This window comes from Zingiber officinale, chromosome 5B (assembly GCF_018446385.1).
Source record: "Zingiber officinale cultivar Zhangliang chromosome 5B, Zo_v1.1, whole genome shotgun sequence".
NCBI lineage: Eukaryota > Viridiplantae > Streptophyta > Magnoliopsida > Zingiberales > Zingiberaceae > Zingiber > Zingiber officinale.
Genome location: NC_055995.1, coordinates 82,219,220 through 82,239,808, shown reverse-complemented (window position 1 = coordinate 82,239,808; position 20,589 = coordinate 82,219,220). Strand labels below are relative to the sequence as shown.

Genomic DNA, 20,589 nt, shown 5'->3' with positions numbered 1-20,589 from the left:
TTTGTCACGTGTTTATATATGACGATTCCTTCTGTCGCGCGCATCACGTGCTTGATTCCTTTTGTTGCACACGTGATGGCGCATGCAAAATTATCTCACTTGTTGTCCTAGTGCTGCTCCCATATTAGAATGGTAAAATCCATCCGTTTCATACGACAGGAAACGGTATTTCAATCTCTATAGATGAAAGTAAATTATGTTATTTTTACAATAAAATCCCATAGCCTAAAGTATCCAGTTAAGGCCCAAGCCCAAAGACCATCTAGGCCCATCTAGGCCGAAGCCCGACGACCATCTAGGCCCATCTAACTTCCTAAACCCTGATCTTGCTTCAAATGCGGAGTGTGCAAGAGATAAGAGGCGGAAAGATAGAACAGCAGGGGCAGATTGCAGAGAAAGCTCGAGAGCGGTGCCGGAGACCGATGGCGAACCTTCGTTTGGCGATAGACTCGGCGTTTTGGGACTTGAACGTGTCGTCTCCGCAGCTCATAGAAGGCACCGCCAAGGCCGTCCCCGGAGAGCCTTCTCCGCTTGCTCTGGCGACGACGGCCCGTACTATCCGCCCGCTGCAGCTGTCCTTCCTCGCTAACGCCTTGCCCCTCGGCCTGATCCCATCACTCGCTCCATCTACTAGCAAGGACGTCGGCTCCTTCGCTATTCAGTCATTCTTATTCACCCCCTCAGCTGACAACTGGTGAGGTCCCATTCGTTTCGCATTCTTCTTCTTTCGTGAAATTTCTATCTTTGAGCTAACATCTATATCAAGTGACATATTTTTGTTTGTTTAATATTTCTTGATGTCCCGAGTGTAATTTCTATGTTGTGCGCTTGCACTGAAATGTTGCTTCTTGTGAAGAGCTACTACATGCGCGAGTAAGCTTCAATTTGCAAGACATTCATCAAAATTAGTCCTCCCTGATTTCCATCTTTGTACGAGAGTTTATTGCACCTGTTCCATATTCCAGTGCATTCTTACTCTATTTTGATTGATAGTGACCGTACCTGCTAGAGAATTAGTATGTATCAGGATTTTTGCAACTCTGAGATATATGAACTCTCATAGGTTCTTCATGGTGACTCATATCTAGGTTCACTATCTTCAAAACTGCACCACTTCTTTGAAACCTATAAAACAACTAGATTATTAAATTAAAATTGAATATTCGTTGCACAAGTAAGATATACAGTGAAAGAATTTCTTCTATCAGTTTAAAGATCAACATAAGAAATGGATTGCATTATTTTAACCCTACCACTGAATATAACATTACCACCTTAAATCATTCTGCTGCCCCTCATGATACTACTACTAGATCCTTGCAAGAGGTCCTTTTCCCTATTTTACATCTTTTGAAGGGTAACTATTGTATTCTTTTATGTTGATGTTTCATGAAAAGTGATTATTAGATGGAGGAATTGATATTGATATGGTTTGTCGGTATTTTGGTTTTGCATGATGATCTTTACATGGCTTTGCTGAGCTGTCTAGACATAATGCCTGTTCTTATGCTACTACAAAAGAAGTTCATAGCAGTTTTATGGTTCTCTTGAAATTATGTTAGGTGGATGGCATTAGTTGGCCAATTTCGTCCAAAAAAATTAATCACAAATATTAAGAAAGAAGTGGAACTTGGACTTGAAACTTTTAGACATGGAGATGAGCTAGAGTGGTCTCAGTTGAAGAGATTTGCAAAACATTTTGTGGACAAGTCACTCTATGCAGTCGGTTTCTTCTCGCAACTTTCTTTGACAACAGACACATCATTACTTTTCAATGTGGAAAACCATGGAGATAAGGTAGGACGGCGCACAAAAGCAATGCTCTTGCACAAGGTAAAGAAAAATTCTTTAAAACAATTTGATTGTCTTTCCTTCTAGTTTTCCAAAAACTTTTGAGTGGACTAGTTTAGGGGTAGAGAGTTACTTTGATTCCCTCTCCTACTTTTTTTTTTTCAACAAAATGAGCGTCTTCTAACCTTTTATGCTTTTAATTTTTCAATAAACACATGCTTAATTGAGTTGTGCTCAATGATACAAATTACAGTTCTTTTGAGCTTGTGGGTTACGTAGTTTTTGTTCCTGTGTACATGAACAAGCTTGTTTGTTATCTCATGAATAGGACCACAAACAAATTCATTTTAAGTTATAAATAGATTTATCTGTAAGCTCTTCAACAAGCATGCTTGAAAATTTTTGTAAATAAATCTAGTTTATAAACTGGACAACAGGCTCAATCTGGCACTCATCAACAAGTTCACTGAGTTCTTCATACATTATAATCATAATCTTGTAGTATGATAGTATCATTATAATACTGTTTAGTTAAGGAACTTAATCTTAAGTTCACTTATATTCTTGATTGAATCTTGTTTGTGTTTATGTCATTTTTTAAGCACAAACTCTAAGGACCTAGTTCCATTTTGAGATGTACTTGTTTACTTGGGTTGTTCTGACATTGAAACAAGCATGTTGGCTTGGCTCTATTTGAATTTAAGTCAAATTTGGCTTAGCGCATGGTCTTGTTGCGCTTGTGCGAAAGCCTATCCATTAACCAATCATCTGATGACTAGTTTGCGTTTATTGTATGTGTTGTAGCATAAAACATGGAAACATGGCCAGGAAGTAGATTATGCTCTTCTGAATTCCTTAACTATCTTTTCTGAACATATTTATCATGTCTATCTAATGTCTGTTGGATCGAGACACACGTGAGCAGGGGGGAGGGGTGAATCACGTGTTTTTAAAAATTCTTCTTTTATTCTTTTTTGTTTAAAAAAACAAAGTATGCGAAGTGGAAAAGAAAGAAACAGGAAAGCAAGTAGAAAACACAAGTACGCAATTGGTTTTTACCCAAGATCTAGGTCCCGCGGATCTATCGACGGGTAATCTACTAATAACTTCTTCCGGAACTGTCGGAAGAAGGGATCGAATACACAAGAAACGGAAGAGTGTAACAAGTTACACTTTCCGTTTATAGAAATTAAGTACAGGAATTAAATCGTGTTACCAAACACTTTTGTAGATGGTCGGCTCGAGTTTGGTGTTTGGACGGCTTCTTGGTAGCAGTTGGGCGTAGTAGAGTTGTAGCAAGGCAACAGTAGGAAGCTGGAGCAGTCGAAAAGTCGATCAGACGCGTAGAAGCTCGTATAGAAGTTGTATCTTGAAGGCTCCTCGAGACATCCTTATAAAAAGTGTGGAAGGCGCCTTCCATAGCCTTGAAGGCACCTCCAATGTGTCAAATTTGATCCTGAACTCGTTGCTCCTTATCTGCGACAAAGTCTGCATTTTATCCCTTGGAAGACTCCTTCTATGAACAGTACGAAGGCGCCTTCCAATGCTTGAAGGCGCTTCGGGTATTGTTCACCCGACGCCTTTTTGCTCCTTTTGCCCTGCAAGTTAGGTTAGTCCAACACGACAACATCTAACCTGCAAAACGACATTAGCACATTAATAATAAAATTAATTTATGACTTTGACCTTGTCTTCCAGACTAGGATCTAGTCAGAGTCTCAATTTAGGTTTCCGAAATGGACCTAAATTGGACTGACGCCTACTGTTCCTCAACCGGGACGCGTCCTCACTTAGTCACTCTCCTCCAGTGACTTATCTTTACTTACCATATGTCAAGTTACCTTCTTGACGTCAATCTGACCCACCAGGTTTTCTTGCCGAAATCACACATTCGGACTTCGCCACTCGGGAATCGCATAGCCTGATCTCCTGTCGGAATCGCACATCCGAACTTCACCACTCGGGAATCGAATATCCTGGCTAGACTTCCCGCCTGGTGTCAAGTTAGTCAACCCTGCACACTCGGTAACAAAGTTAGATTACGATAACACCTAACTTAACTCACTTGTCATTTATCAAAATCCGAGTTAGACCGTTAATGCAAATTGCACCAACAATGACATCTAGTAAAATTGTTGGCACCTAGATCTTGTGAAGCTAGCTTTTTGCCCTTCAAAATTATTACTTGCCTTCTAAATTGTTTTAAATTTTGTCTAGATTGCAAAATGAATCTGGTCAAGTATATGTTCTTGCTTGAGGCACTCCGAATGGTTAGTTGTTGGTTCGATATGGTTATACTTATGAATCTTTTCTGGTATGGCTAAATCAATATTGTCAAAATGATTTATGAATTGTTTTTTCTTGAGGTACTCTGAAGTTTAAATGGTTTATAGTCATTTCAATGTGCTTATAACTTCTGATCTTCTCTTGTTTGTTTAAATGAATCCTATCACAGTTTTCTGAAGTTTCTTTGCTTTAGGTACTCTGAGTAAACTTATAATTGATTGTTTAATTATACATTTTTCCTACCAACATGTTTGCTATGACTTTGCAGCTCGAAAATCATGATGTCACACTAGAAGCTGCATGGCCTGAGTTGTTTGTGGACAGTAAGGGGAGTTATTGGAATGTTCCAACTTCAATTTCTCTCGATGTCTCTTCTCTAATACCTGATTCTGGGTTGGGATATCGTTTTGGTTTACACAAGAATGATGGACAACCTCAGGCCCTCAATTCTCCTTCTAGTGGCATTCCCCTGACGCTTCTTCCTGGACTATGTGCTAAAGCTGCTTTTTCTTATGAGAAGAGCATCGACCTTTGGAGGAAACCTGAAAAGGATAGCAAAGCAAGAAAATCAGTTGAAGAACTTGATGAATACTCCTATGATGTACGCCTTGGAGAACCCCATGCAGCAATATCAGGAATTGTTGGTTAGATACTATCTATTCTCTATCAAGAATGATTTTCTTTCTTACAGTCTTTGACATCTTGTTGTGCAATTATGAATTCATAAAAAATTTTGACTTGTTGATTGATGGCGTGTATGCTCTTGATTGATAAACAAACAAACAAATAAGTTACTTGTGGTAAAATCTAACAGACATTTTCCTCTCCACCTAGGTGGTACTTGTGCGGCATGGTTTGGTGGAGATAAAAGTACAAATGCCACTGTTGGGTATCAACAGGATGTTAGTGAAGCTGGTCAGTCTGTCATTTTAAACAGCAAAAGAAGAAATAGGTTTAGTGCTGACATGTTTGGTTCATTATTGTACACACTTCAGCTAGGGGAGTTCAAGAAGGATTTTATTGATCTTACTAGAATAGATGCTCGCTTTGACATTCATTCAGCTTCATCATTTGTCAAAGATGCTGCTTATCTTATCTCTGACATTGTCAAAGGCCGAGTTGACAGAGAAATGAATCCTCTTGCTTCCCCAAAGTTTAATCTAATCCTTCAACAACAGGTATATCTTGACACAGTTCGTCCACTTTCTCTTATAATTATACTTTGGTAATATTTTCAAAGGCAATTTTTTGGGCATAGTTAGCATATAACTGCAAAACATAGCATGGCTTGCTCGACTTAAAACCTTGTATACCTCTATGGTTTGAGTAATTACATAACTAAAGTAACTTTGTGCATGCTGCAAGCAATTGAAGCAACATCAATTAAAAGATTGTACATACTTTCTGTAATAATACCAGCCCAGGAACTCTGTTACGATGATTTTTTATTTTAGCATGTGATTGAACATCTTAGTCATAGAAATTTAGCATGCTAACCTTTACACAATTTTACCCTATCTTTTTTTTTTTCTCATTCATTAAATATCCTTTCACAGGTAGCAGGGCCTATAGTATTTCGCATGGATTCCCGGATTTCTCTTGGTTGCCCATCGCAGAAGCAGTTGTCTCGTGTAGAGGATGTCATGTTCGGCTTGAGCTACTCTTTCAGACTCTTACAGTCTGGAAAAATATTGGCTTGGTTTTCTCCTACGAGGAAAGAAACAATGATTGAGCTGCGACTATTTGAGTTTTAGACTCTCGATTATGTTGTTTCGGTGATTATGAGTCTGTTTCACTCTATAACAATAACTTATGTACAAGGTAACAGTTGCCTGACTTCCCTGGCTATTTGTTTAGAAATTTGTTACAAGCAGGTTGCAGTCATCATCTGCAACTCTACTATGTCACAGCAGGTCGATACTTCTAGCAAATTATCAAGGTATTGTTAATTGCAGGGAGCTCAATGTAATATGATGAATTCAACTCAATTCTCTAGCTAATCTCATTGCTTACAGCTATATTCAAAAGCATAGATTCATTGCTTAACTATATGTCTAATTGCAAAATTCATCGTCAACTTTTTCTATCATTGATTTTTCATTTAGTTAATATTGTGGAAGAGGTCAGAGGAATAATAGAACTGCCCAATTTGTGCAGCCGCACATTATCTTCTTTTAGTACGCCATTCTACTCTATTTTGTTTTATTCCGAAATTCCACTCGTTCCGTATGGTTGACTTGAATATTATAGAATTTATTGCTCCCCGACATTGACGATGCAAGAGTTGTCAACGCTATAAGCATTACTTTTTAAGGAAAAAAATTTGCTGGCAAATTAATGGCTTTGGAAATAAGTTCAGCGTCATCCTGTAAAGATGGCGAAGCATGATGGCATTACAAATTATTAAGGAATTGGCCAAAGAAATTGGAGTATTAAAATCGGCGGCGACGGGATATTTATATATATAATCTAAATCTAGATTCTTGTTCTCGGCCAACACGTCGTGGAAACAAGCACTGCACGTCGACTATCTCAATCCAAGCACATTGCAAGGCCAGATCATGTTATATAAACACCGGTATCCTCTGCCTCCTCTCTTCAACAACCTGCTTGATCAATCGCCAGCAATTAATATATATATATCCAGAAAGCAAAATGGCCATAGCCACCGCCGCCGCCGCCGCCGCCCTTGCTCTGCTTTGCCTCTTGGCCGTCGTCCCCACCGGCCACGGTGCTCTGCAGGTGGGATTCTATAAAGGGAAATGCAACGGCACCGACGTGGAAGCGACCGTCAAAAGGATCATCGCCTCCCGCTTTTCTCGTGATAGAACCATCGTTCCCATCCTCCTCCGCCTCCACTTCCACGACTGCTTCGTCAGGGTACTAATATAATTACTATAATTATATAATTATATATTTCAATAATTAGAATTAGAATTAGAATTAGAATGTAATTGACGATCGAATTAAATGAATTAACTAGGGATGCGACGCTTCCATACTTTTGGATGGGAAAGGTGGGAAGAAAGCCGAGAAGGATGCAGACCCAAACAAAAGCGTCAATGGCTACGACGTAATCGACCAGGTGAAGTCTGCTCTGGAGAGCAAGTGCCCCGGCGTCGTCTCCTGCGCCGATATCATCGCCATTGCCACCAGAGATGCTGTCGTCCTGGTAAAATATATTAAATTCTTCGATCATTCATAATTCAATTTGTTAATTTGGGTTTCTTGATAAAACATTTCGTACGTTTTGCATTCATACAGGGCGGTGGGAAACAGTATACTTATTCAGTTCAAACGGGGAGGAGGGATGGCAACGTCTCAGTCGCATCGGAAGCCGACAGTAATCTCCCTGGACATACATTATCTGCTTCTCAGGCTATTGCCAAGTTCAAAACGAAAGGGCTCAATGCATCAGACACAGTGCTACTACTTGGTACATTATATATATGCTTACCGATCATTTCATTTTTTAAACCCTAGTAAGTAGCTAGTCATGAGAATTCTTAAATTGTTAATTATATAGTCTCTTAATTTAATTAATACAGGGGCTCACACTGTTGGGATCACTCAGTGCTCCTTCGTCCGACCACGCCTCTACAACTACAACAACTCCGGCAAGGCCGATCCCGCCATGGACCCCGCCCTCGTCTCCAGGCTCAAGTCCACGTGCCCCTCATCGAGACCTACCGCCAACAACTTCATCGTCCTCGATCAGAGAACACCGTTGACGGTGGACAACAGCTACTACAAGCAGATCCTAGCGAGGAGAGGCATCCTCAAGGTGGACCAGAACATTGCGACCGATAAGTTGACCAACGCCACCGTCAAGGCGCTGGCCACCGGCTCCAGCTTCCCGACTCTGTTCGGCCGCGCCATGGTGAGGATGGGCGCCATCCAGGTGCTCACCGGGAAACAGGGACAGATTCGCAAGTCGTGCAGAGTCGTCAACAAATGAATCTAGCTTATAAATTATCTGCATGCGTTTGATATTCTAGCTACATATATATTTGCTTTTTCAATCTTTAATTTTGTAATGACGTTGCTTATTTGGCCCATCTGATAATAATGGGAATTGAGGAGATGATATTTTGTTTTCCTTGTGAAATATCAGAAATTACGAGACCGAACGAAGTGATTTTATGTGGTTCTTCATCTTTGTGATATCAACGAGGAATTGGCATATGCTTCTTTTGAAGTTACTTTTCCAAACGTTCAAATCTAACACTATTATACGGCGAATAAGATAGGGTCCTAGAAGTTGAAGTCAAAATCAAAAAGATCAACTGAGATGACGGTCAAAGTTAAAGAGAGGTCAACAATCAGGGATGATCATGATACTCGAGTTCCTCCAATGAATATAGGACAAGGCTAACTGACTGACTCTGAGTGGACAAATATCTTATCCAATCGGATGCCTCGTCTAATTGAATCCCAAGTCCTCGTAATTAGTTTGATGAGAACTCAAGTCGCGTGGTCTGATAGGACCCTTTAGAACTATTGCCAAACTAGACTCCTTGTCCGATCGGAGGCCGAGTCCTCAACAATCGAGGATAATCACGCTACCCGAGTTCTTTCCATGAATACGGACCGATTGACTCCAAGTAGACATTTTATCCAATCGGACGTCTCATCCAGTCGGATCTTGAGTCCTCTTGGTTTGATTGGATCTCGCGAGTCTCCTTAGCTGATCGAACCCTTTGGATCTATTATCCGACCAGACTCCTTGTCCGATGGAGGTCGAATATAATCCTCGAGGTGTATAACCTTCCGTAGCTGACAAGACTCGTTAAAGGTGAAGCCTGATCAGACAACAGAAGGGACTCGAATAGCCCACCGTTGAAGTGTACCAATAGTCCAATATCCCATTTTGTTATCTTGCATAATCGCTATCAGAGGATCGCTTCATACGATGAAAGTTTCCACCCTGTACGCATAGATGCGGCGATATAATTTATGAAAGTCTACGGTGTGTTAGATGGGTTGGTCCTATTTTAGAAATGCAATAATATTCGTGCAGAGAGAAAATAACACTATATAAGGGGTCTCCACCTACAAGCATAGGTACACTTTGCCATCGGTAATCACTATTCATCACCCTTATTCTTCACCATTTTCTTCAGCTCCATGTCTAACTTGAGTGTCGGAGTACCTGAGTCAAGGACCCTTCTCTGGCCTAGTTGTTGACGTTTTCGTCTTCCTCCATTCTTCTTTGTCATGTAAGCTTGCTCGTGGCGTCAGGTCCTCACGATAAACCTCAAAGCCACTAGTCCAGAATGCCATCTTCCCCTATTTTAGACAAGATCAAATTTGACGTTGTCTGTGGGAAGTTCACATGATTCTAAAATGCAAAGATGGAAGAAGATGAAAGGTTCGCAATAGTTACCCAATCGCAAGAGGACCTGGATTTACTCGTAATCGCCAAAGCACATAAGTTTGTCCTCTGTAAAATGACTCGACACTATCGGTTGCAGACCCACACTCTGAGTGAAGAACCAGGGTAGAAGGGCTGAGGGTTTAAGGTTGTTGCTCAACCGTTGACATAGATCGGGGTTTAAGGTCGTCGCTCGACCGTTGGCGTGGACTAGAGTTTAAGGTCGTCGCTCAACCGCTGATGACGACAAGGGTTTAAGGTTGCCACTCGACCATTGACATAGACTGGGATTTAAGGTCGTCGCTCGACCATTGACGGAGACTAGGGTTTAAGGTCGTCGCTCGACTGTTGACGGAGACTAGAGTTTAAGGTCGTCGCTTGACCGTTAGCGTAGACTAGAGTTTAAGGTCGCCGCTCGACCGCTAATAACGACAAGGGTTTAAGGTCATCGCTCGACCGTTGGCGTAGACTAGAGTTTAAGGTCGCCACTCGACCTCTGATGACGAAAAGGGTCTAAGGTCGCCGCTCGACCGTTGACGTAGACCGGGGTTTACGGTCGCCGCTCAATTGTTGGAGCAATCTGGGTACCCTAGGTTTTGATGTTTGGGCAAAGGTTTAAGTTAGGTTTATTATTGTATTTGATATACATTGTGAGTGTGCAGGATACAGGTACAACAAGGAAAGTTCAAGGGTGAGTCTTGGCGGTGTAAGTCCAAGCATGTAGTCTTGGCAACGTAAGTCCAAGTGTGATCTTGGCAAAGGAGGAAAGTCTAAGGATGAGTCTTGGCGGTGTAAGTCTAAGCATGTAGTCTTGACAACGTAAGTCCAAGTGTGACTTGGCAATGGATGAAGTCCCGGAGGCGCGACCTCTTGGCAAAGGAAGACCCGACAACAATGACAAGGCCGATGGAAGCTCCAGAAGGCAAGACGTGAAGGATGGGGAGGCATCCGAGGGACGCAAGGCTGATGGAGGAGGCTAGAAGGCTAGGTCTAGGTTGGTCGGGCGAGAACGAGTGCTGAGTGAATGTACTCGGGGTAAAATCCCAAAATTAGGGTTAGTGTAGCAGTACTGTAGCGTTACTGTAGCAGTACTGTAACAGTCGACTGGTGGTTTCATCAGTCGACTGGTGCAGTCGACTGGTAGCGAACAGAGGGTTGGTATCGAGCCGTTGGGCTGCAACGGTCGAATTTCCACGAAGGGCAGTCGACTGCATGTTTTGGCAGTCGACTCGTAGGCGGGGTTTTCTAACCCATGACCTATATAACAAAACATTGGAAGCTTGGCTGAAGTTGACAAAAATTAGTGGTGGTTAACCCTAATTAGAGTCTCCAAGTGCCCAAGTGATCTAGCGTGCTTGTACGAGGTTGTGGCGAGGTTTCTCCACCCACAAGGAGCTACGCGAGCTAGCCGGAAGTTCTCCGGGGAATCATCCACCGACGGATCGGGATCGTCCACCTTACGGACAGCCGTGGAGTAGGAGCTTTATCTCCAAACCACGTTAAATCAATGTGTTAGGTTTGCTTTCTATTGTTAGTGTTTATCTTGTATTTTCGCTGTGCACACTAACCATTGTAGGAAGCGACGATTTGGGTGAGACGCTATTTACCCCCCCTCTAGCGGACGTCAAGGTCCCAACAAGTGGTATCAGAGCAAGGGGAGCTCTTGTTGGACTAATCGCCAAGAGAGCGGCTAGAGGAAGAAGATGGAGTCGGAGGGACCTCTCGGATGGGACATCCGAATCCCACCTCCATACGAGCGCGAGGACTTCGACTATTAGAGGAAGCGCATGGAGATGTGGTTCCAAATGAATTGGGGCCAATGGATTGCGTTGGAGGAACCATTTAAAACTCCAACGGATAAGAAGGGAAAACGTCTCCGACGTCGATATTGGACCAAGGAGCAAAGGGATCAATCGGAGATGGACAAGGAGGTAACTAAAATTTTAATTAATTTATTACCTCTTAATGCGATATTGAATGTAGGTGAATACGAGAACACAAGTGACCTTTGGAAAAAGGTAATTGCGCTTCATGAGAGTCCTACACCAATCCAAGGAGAGGAGGAGCCCAAGGAGAATGACTCATTGGTCCAAGATGAGAAGGACCAATCGGATGTTGATACGTGTTCAACATCCGAGGAGGAGAAGGAAGATAAGGAGGTATCATCCACATCTTCAAGGGAGGAAGAAGTGGAGTCGTCCACATCTTCAAGTGAAGAGAAAGAAGAGCAATCCAAGGAAGAGGAGATCTTGGAAGCTCAACCCTCCACCTCAACTACCAATAAGAGCATAAAGGACCACATCAAATGTTTTGAGTGTGGTAAGATGGGGCACTACAAGAGTAGGTGTCCTTCGCTCAAGAAGGTAAAGGAGGTAAACCCTAAACTCACTAAAGTTAATTTAGAAACTAATGTGAGTTGTAGGAAGAAGAAGAAGGAGAAGAAGCACATTAGGTGTTTCACATGTAGTGAGTGGGGACACTACCACACAAAGTGCCCAAGGAGAGGAGAGCTCAAGAAATTGGCGCACTTGAAGAAGTGGGAGAAGAAGTGGAGGAAGAATGGAGGCTTATGTCAAGGGGGAGCTCCAAAGGTAAAGGGTAAGGTAAACCCTAATTTGAATTTAAGTTCAAATTCAAATTCCTCCATGCATGTTAAAAATAATATGATTATTTTCCCATGAATATTTATGGTTTTAGATATAATGATAGGAATAGGGTTAATGTAGGTGATAACCCTAGGAAATCATTTTCAAATGATAGACCTAAAAGGAAACAACCTATCTTGCCTAAGGAGAAGAAGGTGGTTGAAAACCTAGGCATTAATCCCAAGAAAGGGAGACATATGCCTAGAAAGGTGGGTAGGTCTAGGGATGCCCAAGGTGGACATGTTGACTTTAGGGTTAGAATCATAGAATTGGAAAATCAAGCCATGAAGACAAAGTTTGAGGAAATGGAGAAAATCCTAGAGAGGTTCATTATTGGACCTAAAGAACTTGACATATATTTGGGTGGTTAAAGACCCAAAAATGTCAAATTAGGTCCCTCCAAGACCAAAAGGAGGTCAAGTGCTAAGGTAGCACATGACATTGGTAAAAGAGGTGTGACCAAAGATAAGGGAGAGTCATCCAAGGCCAATAAGAAGGAATATGCTAAGGTGGCATATAATTATGGCAAGGATGGGGTGTCCAAGGTTAAGGACAAGAAAAAATTAACCAAAAACAATGTGTCTAAGGTTAAGAATGTGAGTTTTGTAGGCCAAGTATCACCCGAGGTGCACCGAAGTGGCCTAGCCATAGTGGATGAGTCACCAAGGGAGGTGACTAAGGTTAAGATTCCTAAGGTTAGGAAGAGCCTTTGGGACCCATGATAGATGGGTTATCAAATGTGCCAAGTGGTTAGGAGACGGACTTAAGTCTCTAACATAGTGAGTTGACACAATTGAGTTGAGTTTCATGCATAGAAATATGAATTGGGTTCATATTGCATGAAAATTAGTTTTTGATGTATAGATGCCATATAAACTAATGCTAGTGATGCATTATGATTTAGTATGGGAAGATACATCAAGAGGAAGCCAAAACTAGGACTTTAGGTCAAGGTTTAATTGAACCATTTAGCTAGTTTTGAATTTTGTGTCATTCTTGGGATCTGTGATAAATATATTTTTATATATATTTTTTCCAAGTAGATATTGATATAATAGACCTCTCCACAAAATTTGGGGATTTTTGAAAGTCTGTGGAATTTCTGGCGCATTTATGAAGTTGGTCAGAAAAGGCTAATTTTTTCATGAATAGTGTACCAGTCGACTGGTAACACTGTTCACGAGCACAGAATGTCTCTGTAAGCTCGTTTTCATGGGGGGAGTCGACTGGTACTTCTTGCAGTCGACTGATACGGTCTGAAAATATTTTTCAAGCATTAGAACATATATGTAATCTTATGGGGGATTAAAACATGATATTTATGGTTATTAGAGGTCAAAGAGTCCAATAATTGGGATATTGTTGGAGCTCTTTTTGATGTATGGCAAAGGGGGAGAAGTTTAGGTTTAAGTGGGAAACTTACATACCTTTGCAAGAAATCCTATCTCAAGGGGGAGCTTAGGTGAAGGGGGAGCGATTGCTCATTTATTAGCAAAAGGGGAGAAGTTTACCTTTGCAAGAAATCCTAGCTCAAGGGGGAGCTTAGGTAAAGGGGGAGCCTAGGATTAGGTTCCATGATTTATGCATGTGTAGATTACATATATTTATTTGCATATGTATTGTTATATTGTTTCCCTAACTTAAACGGGTTGCCAAACATCAAAGGGGGAGATTGTTGGAGCAATCTGGGTACCTTAGATTTTGATGTTTGGGCAAAGGTTTAAGTTAGGTTTATTATTGTATTTGATATGCATTGTGAGTGTGCAGGATACAGGTACAACAAGGAAAGTCCAAGGGTGAGTCTTGGCGGTGTAAGTCCAAGCATGTAGTCTTGGCAACGTAAGTCCAAGTGTGATCTTGGCAAAGGAGGAAAGTCCAAGGATGAGTCTTGGCGGAGTAAATCCAAGTATGTAGTCTTGGCAACGTAAGTCCAAGTGTGACTTGGCAATGGATGAAATCTCGGAGGCGCGACCTCTTAGCAAAGGAAGACCCGACAACAATGACAAGGCCGATGGAAGCTCCAGAAGGCAAGACGTGAAGGATGGGGAGGCATCCGAGGGACGCAAGGCTAATGGAGGAGGCTAGAAGGCTAGGTCTAGGTTGGTCGGGCGAGAACGAGTGCTGAGTGAATGTACTCGGGGTAAAATCCCAAAATTAGGGCTTACTGTAACAGAACTGTAGCGTTACTGTAGCAGTCGACTAGTGGTTTCATCAGTCGACTGGTGCAGTCGACTGGAAGCGAACAGAGGGTTGGTATCGAGCCGTTGGGCTGCAACAGTCGAATTTCCACGAAGGGTAGTCGACTACATGTTTTAGCAGTCGACTCGTAGGCGGGGTTTTCTAACCCGTGGCCTATATAACCAAACATTGGAAGCTTGGCTGAAGTTGACAAAAATTAGTGGTGGTTAACCCTAATTAGAGTCTCCAAGTGCCCAAGTGATCTAGCGTACTTGTACGAGGTTGTGGCGAGGTTTCTCCACCCACAAGGAGCTACGCGAGCTAGCCGGAAGTTCTCCGGGGAATCATCCACCGACGGATCGGGATCGTCCACCTTACGGACAGCCGTGGAGTAGGAGCTTTATCTCCGAACCACGTTAAATCAACGTGTTAGGTTTGCTTTATATTGTTAGTGTTTATCTTGTATTTTCGCTGTGCACACTAACCATTGTAGGAAGCGACGATTTGGGTGAGACGCTATTCACCCCCCTCTAGCGGACGTCAAGGTCTCAATAGGGTTTAAGGTTGCCACTCGACCATTGACATAGACTGGGATTTAAGGTCGCCGCTCGACCATTGACGGAGACTAGGGTTTAAGGTCGTCGCTCGACCGTAGACGGAGACTAGAGTTTAAGGTCGCCGCTTGACCGTTAGCGTAGACAAGAGTTTAACGTCACCGCTCAACCGCTAATAACGACAAGAGTTTAAGGTCATCGCTCGACCGTTGGCGTAGACTAGAGTTTAAGGTCGCCACTCGACCTCTGATGACGACAAGGGTCTAAGGTCGCCGCTCGACCGTTGACGTAGACCGGGGTTTACGGTCGCCACTCAACCGTTGACAGAGACTAGGGTTTAAGGTCGCCGCTCGACCGTTGGTGTAGACTAGAGTTTAAGGTCGCCGCTCGATTGTTGATAACGACAAGGGTTTAAGGTTACCGCTTGACCGTTGACGGAAACTAGGGTTTAAGGTCGCCGCTCAACCGTTGACGGAGACCAGGGTTTAAGGTCGTCGCTCGATCGTTGACATAGACTAGAGTTTAAGGTCACCGCTCGATCGCTGATGATGACAAGGGTCTAAAGGGCGCTAGTGTGCCAAGGGAGAGGGAAGCGACAGGCATGGCAGCGGCCTGACTCGCGACAGCGGCCGGTGGAGGTCAGCGCAGTGGAGGAGATGACAAAGGGCAGTGTTGGCACTATTGAGGACGTGCTAGGGAGGGGACAAGGAAGAGGAAAGCTATGGCGTGCAAAGAGGGAGAAGAGGGGTGGCTCGGATGCGGCTCCGGCGAGATGAGGAAAAGAAGAGGAGTGACTGCGAGTTAGTTCGTTGGTAGCATTGCGAGTTGGAGAGGGAGAGGAGCGGTGACCAGTTTCGGACAGTGGGCTCAGGTGGAGGCGGCATAAGAAGCTCCCCCTCCTTGTCTGGCGGCGGCGAAGGCCCACACAGAAGGAAAAATCTCCTCCAAGCTTGAGATGTGGTCTGGTCACGAAAGAAAGAGAGAGGGAGAGAAGATGAGGTGGCGGCCGACGTCGGCGTCGGTGAGGATCGTGAGAGGGAGGAAGAAGATCCTTCTCTTGGTTCCTGTTGGCGGCCCAGATAAAACCACCAAGTCCCCCTGTTCGTGTCGATGGCGCTAGGAGGAGAAGAAGAGGCGTGGCGGCCGGCGCCGATGAGGAGCTTAACGTGAGGGAAAGTGGCTGGCCCCCCCTCTTGGCGGCGAACCAAAAAACGCAGAAAAGAGCCTCCTCAACGTGATGAACAGTGCCATAAAAACCCCCAAAACCCTCCACATGTGAAAAGATGAAATTGCCCCTCCTCTTTTCCCTAATTTCCTCTAAGCCCTCTGGATATATCCACATCACAAGCCTCCTCTTCAAATCTAGTCGAAGGAGGCGCATGTCCGACTGACTAGACCTAGCCAAATGAAAAATAAAATCCCTCCTGAATGCAGAGTCAGATCGTTGGGCTTGTCGTATAGTGTCGGACGAGTAGTTATGACGGTGGCGAGTAAGTGACTGAAGTAATACCGAGTGAGCGACGAAAAATGGTACCGAGCGTATGTCGAGCAAGCGATCGATCGGATGCTGAGCGGGAGATCGAGCAATATCGAGCAGACAGTCATGCGATGCTAAGCCGAGCGATAGAGCAAATGCTGAGCGGGCGATAGGGGGCGTGCCGAACGGGTGGAAAGACGATAGGTGGATGGTGTCGAGCACGTGACTGAGGAAATGTCGACCGAGCGACCACAAATTGTGGTCGGGCAACTAAAAAATGTCGACTGGGTGACCGTAAAATGTGATCAGGAAATAAAAAAAATATCGACCAGACAATAAGGAAAATACAGAGCGGGTGGAAAGGCGATAGGTGAGTGGTGTTGAGCACGTGACCGAGGAAATGTCGACTGAGCGACAACAAACCGTGGTCGGGCAACTAAAAAATGTCAACCGAGTGACCGTAAAACACGATCAGGAAATTGAAAAATATCGACCAGGCAATAGGGAAAATGCAGAGCAGGTGGAAAGACGATAGGTGGGCGGTGTCGAGCGCGTGACCGAGGAAATGTTGACTGAGCGACAACAAACCGTGGTCGGGCAACTAAAAAATGTCGACCGGGTGATCATAAAACGCGATCAGGAAATCAAAAAATACCGACCAGGCAATAGGGAAAATGCAGAGCGGGTGGAAAGACGATAGGCGAGCGGTGTCAAACACGCGATCGAGAAAATGTCGACCGAGAAACAGGGATAATGCCGCTCGGACGGGATGAGAACGGGTGAGCGATGTCGAGCGCGCGACCAAGAAAATGCCAACCAGGCAACAGAGATAATGTCGTTCGGACAGAATGAGAACGGGCGGGCGAAGCCTAGTGCATGATCGAGAAAATGCTGACCAAGTGACAATAAATCGTGACTGAGCAATATAGAAAATGATGGACGAGCAAAGCCATGGGCGCAATCGAGAAAAATGCTGACCGATACAAAGCGAACGACCGAGCGATAGCTAAGCGATACTGATCGGTCGACTAAGACAAGGCCAACCGGGTGATTGAAAGAATGCCAAGTGGGCGCGAAGCCTGTGCGCTGGATAGACACGGAACCTGAGACTAAATGAGAATGGGAGCAGAGCCCGTGGATCGAGCACGAATGGGAGCAAAGGCTCAATGAGCTGAGTTGGGCACGGATCCCGAGAGACTGAAAGTGACTGAGAGCAAAGCATATGGATCAGGCGCGAACACGATCAGAGCGTGTGGTTGGAGCGCGAACGGGAGCAGAACAATCAGGCGGTTATGCTAATGTCAATCTAGGAGGAAAGCGGGTTTCAATCGAGCTGCAAATGTAGGGCAAAGCGATGAGTGAGATGCGAGGGACGAGTTCCGGGCAAAGCGGCAAGGGAGGCAAGAGCGGTGAGTGTCGGGCATAACGGTGATTGAGATGCGAATGGTGGGTGCCGAGCAGAGCGGCAAGTCGCGAACGATGTGCCGAGCAGAGCGACGAATGGAGTGAGTGTGATGAGTGCCGGGCAAAGCGACGAGTGAGGCGAGCAAGGTGAGTGCCGGGCAGAGCGGCAAGTGAGCAGTGAGTGCCGACCGAGCAACAGTGGTGAGCGAAAACGCGAATGGAGAGTGCCGGGTAGAGCGGCGAGTGAAACAAGTGTGATGAGTGCCGGGCAAAGCGACGAGTGAGGCGAGCCCCTGACTAGGGAGTAACACGACCGATTAGTAGTTGAGCGTGAGAGCCTGACCGGGAGGCCGTTGGTCGCGAGAGCATGCTCGCTTATAACTCACACTGGGGCGAGAGTCTAGAGGCGTGAGAGCATGCTCACTTATAACTCATGCTGGAGCGAGAGTTTGGAGGCATGAGAGCATGCTCACTTATAACTCGCGTTGGGGCGAGAGTCTGGAGTCTCGACCGAGAGATCGTTGATCGTGAGAGCAAACTTACTTATAACTCACCCTGGGCGAGAGTCTGGAAGCGTGAGAGCATGCTCACTTATAACTCGCGCTGGGGCGAGAATCTGGAGGCGTGAGAGCATGCTCACTTATAACTCGCGCTGGGGCGAGAGTCTGGAGTCCCGACCGGGAAGTCGTTGGTCGTGAGAGTGAGCTTACTTATAAATCGCACTGGGGCAAGAGTCTAGAAGCGTGAGAGTATGCTCACTTATAACTCGCGCTGGGGTGAGAGTTTGAAGGCATGAGAGTATGCTCACTTATAACTCGTGCTGGGGTGAGAGTTTGAAGGCATGAGAGTATGTTCACTTATAACTCACGTTGGGGCGAGAGTCTGGAAGCATGAGAGCATGCTCACTTATAACTCGTGCTGGGGCGAGAGTTTGGAGGCGTGAGAGCATGCTCACTTATAACTCGCGTTGGGGCGAGAGTTTGGAGCGTGACCGAGAAGTGATTTGGAGGCCTGACTAGTACTTGATCTGGAGACCTGACCAGGAATTGATCTAGAGCTTTGACTAGGACTTGATCTAGAGGTCTGACCAGGACTTGATCTGAAGACCTGACCAGGACTTGATCTAGAGACCTAACCAGGAATTGATCTGGAGGTCTGACCAGGACTTGATCTGGAGGTCTGACCAGGACTTGACCTAGAGACCTGACCAGGACTTGATCTGGAGGTTTGACCAGGACTTGATCTGGAGACCTGACCAGGAAGCAATCTAGAGGTCTGACCAAGAAGCAATCTGGAAGCCCGACCAAGAAATGGTCTGGAAGCCCGACCAAGAATTGGTCTGGAAGCCCGACCGAGAATTGGTCTGGAAGCCTGACCGAGAATTGGTCTGGAGGCCCGACCGAGAGATCATTAACGATATTCCGATCAGAGACCGAGGGTGATACTCTGGTCTGAGACTGGTGACGATAGCTCAACCCCAAATGGGCGAGATAAGAGATCTGATAAGATGATCCGAGATCAGTGAAGACCGCTTGACCCCAAATGGGAGAGATAAGGGATCCGATAGGTTGGTCTAAAACCAGTGAAGACTGCTCGACCCTGAACGAGGGAGATAAGGGATCCGATAGGTTGGTCTAAAACCAGTGAAGACCGCTCGACCCCGAACGAGTGATATAAGGGATCCGATAGGCTGGTCCGAGACCAGTGAAGACCGCTCGACCCCGAACGGGGGAGGTTAAGCCTTGAAGTCCATAGAAGCGGAGCCTATAGCAATATGAGGGAGCAAAGCCTTTGTCATACCTGATCGCAAAGTGGTGTCGACTGGCCGAGGATCTGTCTCGGTCCCTCAACTCCCGAATACCCGTGGAGTGAGGGAAAAAGATAATAATCTGAACCCTGACCGTCAAAGGGAGTTAAACCCATGGCAATATAAGGGAGCAGAGTCCGTATCAGTAGAAGGAAGCAGAGCACCGCGGGTAAAGGGAGCAGGGCTTGTAGACGTAAGACGATGCAAAACAGATGTAGGATGAAGAGCATATAGTAGTAATAGAGTGTCGCGCCTATAGCAGTAAGAGGATGCAGAGCCCTATGGTAAAGGGTGCAGAGCCTATAGCAGCCAGAGGATGCAGAGCCCCATGATGAAGGGTGTAGAGCCCCATGGTGAAGGGTGCAGAGCCTATAACACACCTGATCAGGGAGATGAGCTCCTTGCCCCTGATCGGAAAGTAAGGTTCCTAGCCTGTAATCAAAGAGCGAGGCCCCTAGATCCTGATCGGGAAGCTATACTGTGTCACCAATTGGGAATCTGTGTCCCTAGTGTCTGATCGGGGAGCTGAGCCCCTAGTGTCTGATCAAAGATCAAAGGCCCTAGTCTTTGATAAGGAATTAGGGTCTTACTCTCTTATCAGGGGGCTATAGCAGATCGTAAAATCGTACAAAGGGAGTAGAGTGTTGGTGCAACCTTAGGTCAAGGTTGACCTGGTTGACCCGACTCAAGTTGACTTGACTCGAGTTGTATTTTGATGTTTGACTTGGGAAGATTGTTGATGCAACTTTAGGTCAAGGTTGACCTAGTTGAGTTGCATGTTGATGTTTGACACTCGTGAGGGAGTTCTATTCTTGATGTGGGACAAGAATAGATGTTTGGGAGATTATTGGTGCAACCGTAGGTCAAGGTTGACCTGGTTGACCTGATTCGGGAAAAGTCCAAGTATGGGGACTTGGCACGGAAAAGTCCAAGCAGGGAGCTTGGCACGCGAAAAGTCCAAGTATGGAGACTTGGCACGGGGAAAGTCCAAACAGGGAGTTTGGCACGGGGAAAAGTCCTGGTGAGTGAAGCCGGGCAGTCGGGAAATCCTGGTGAGTAAATCCAGGTGAAAA

General features: G+C 45.0%; 2 protein-coding genes across 2 annotated transcripts; both read left to right on the top strand.

The window, feature by feature from the left end:
* The first annotated feature begins 345 nt into the window (after window positions 1-345).
* On the top strand, window positions 346-6,107 carry LOC121984700 (protein TRIGALACTOSYLDIACYLGLYCEROL 4, chloroplastic-like). The gene is made up of 5 exons (XM_042537785.1): window positions 346-694; window positions 1,563-1,833; window positions 4,346-4,721; window positions 4,912-5,255; window positions 5,634-6,107. The coding sequence occupies exons 1-5, from the start codon at window positions 423-425 to the stop codon at window positions 5,829-5,831; spliced, it is 1,461 nt and encodes a 486-aa protein (XP_042393719.1). The 5' UTR covers window positions 346-422; the 3' UTR covers window positions 5,832-6,107.
* Window positions 6,108-6,732: 625 nt separating this feature from the next.
* LOC121986787 (peroxidase 57-like) lies at window positions 6,733-8,080 on the top strand. The gene is made up of 4 exons (XM_042540726.1): window positions 6,733-6,957; window positions 7,061-7,249; window positions 7,342-7,513; window positions 7,626-8,080. The coding sequence occupies exons 1-4, from the start codon at window positions 6,733-6,735 to the stop codon at window positions 8,033-8,035; spliced, it is 996 nt and encodes a 331-aa protein (XP_042396660.1). The 3' UTR covers window positions 8,036-8,080.
* The last annotated feature ends 12,509 nt before the right edge of the window (window positions 8,081-20,589 follow it).

What these genes read in the sequence shown, in the direction of transcription:
- LOC121986787 (XM_042540726.1), top strand. Translation starts at nt 6,733, where the DNA reads ATGGCCATAGCCACCGCCGCCGCCGCCGCCGCCCTTGCTCTGCTTTGC. An exon ending in TCCACGACTGCTTCGTCAGG is followed by an intron (nt 6,958 to 7,060) that starts GTACTAATATAA and finishes TGAATTAACTAG; the next exon opens with GGATGCGACGCTTCCATACT. An exon ending in AGACACAGTGCTACTACTTG is followed by an intron (nt 7,514 to 7,625) that starts GTACATTATATA and finishes TAATTAATACAG; the next exon opens with GGGCTCACACTGTTGGGATC.
- LOC121984700 (XM_042537785.1), top strand. Translation starts at nt 423, where the DNA reads ATGGCGAACCTTCGTTTGGCGATAGACTCGGCGTTTTGGGACTTGAAC. An exon ending in AAGCAATGCTCTTGCACAAG is followed by an intron (nt 1,834 to 4,345) that starts GTAAAGAAAAAT and finishes ATGACTTTGCAG; the next exon opens with CTCGAAAATCATGATGTCAC. An exon ending in ATCTAATCCTTCAACAACAG is followed by an intron (nt 5,256 to 5,633) that starts GTATATCTTGAC and finishes ATCCTTTCACAG; the next exon opens with GTAGCAGGGCCTATAGTATT.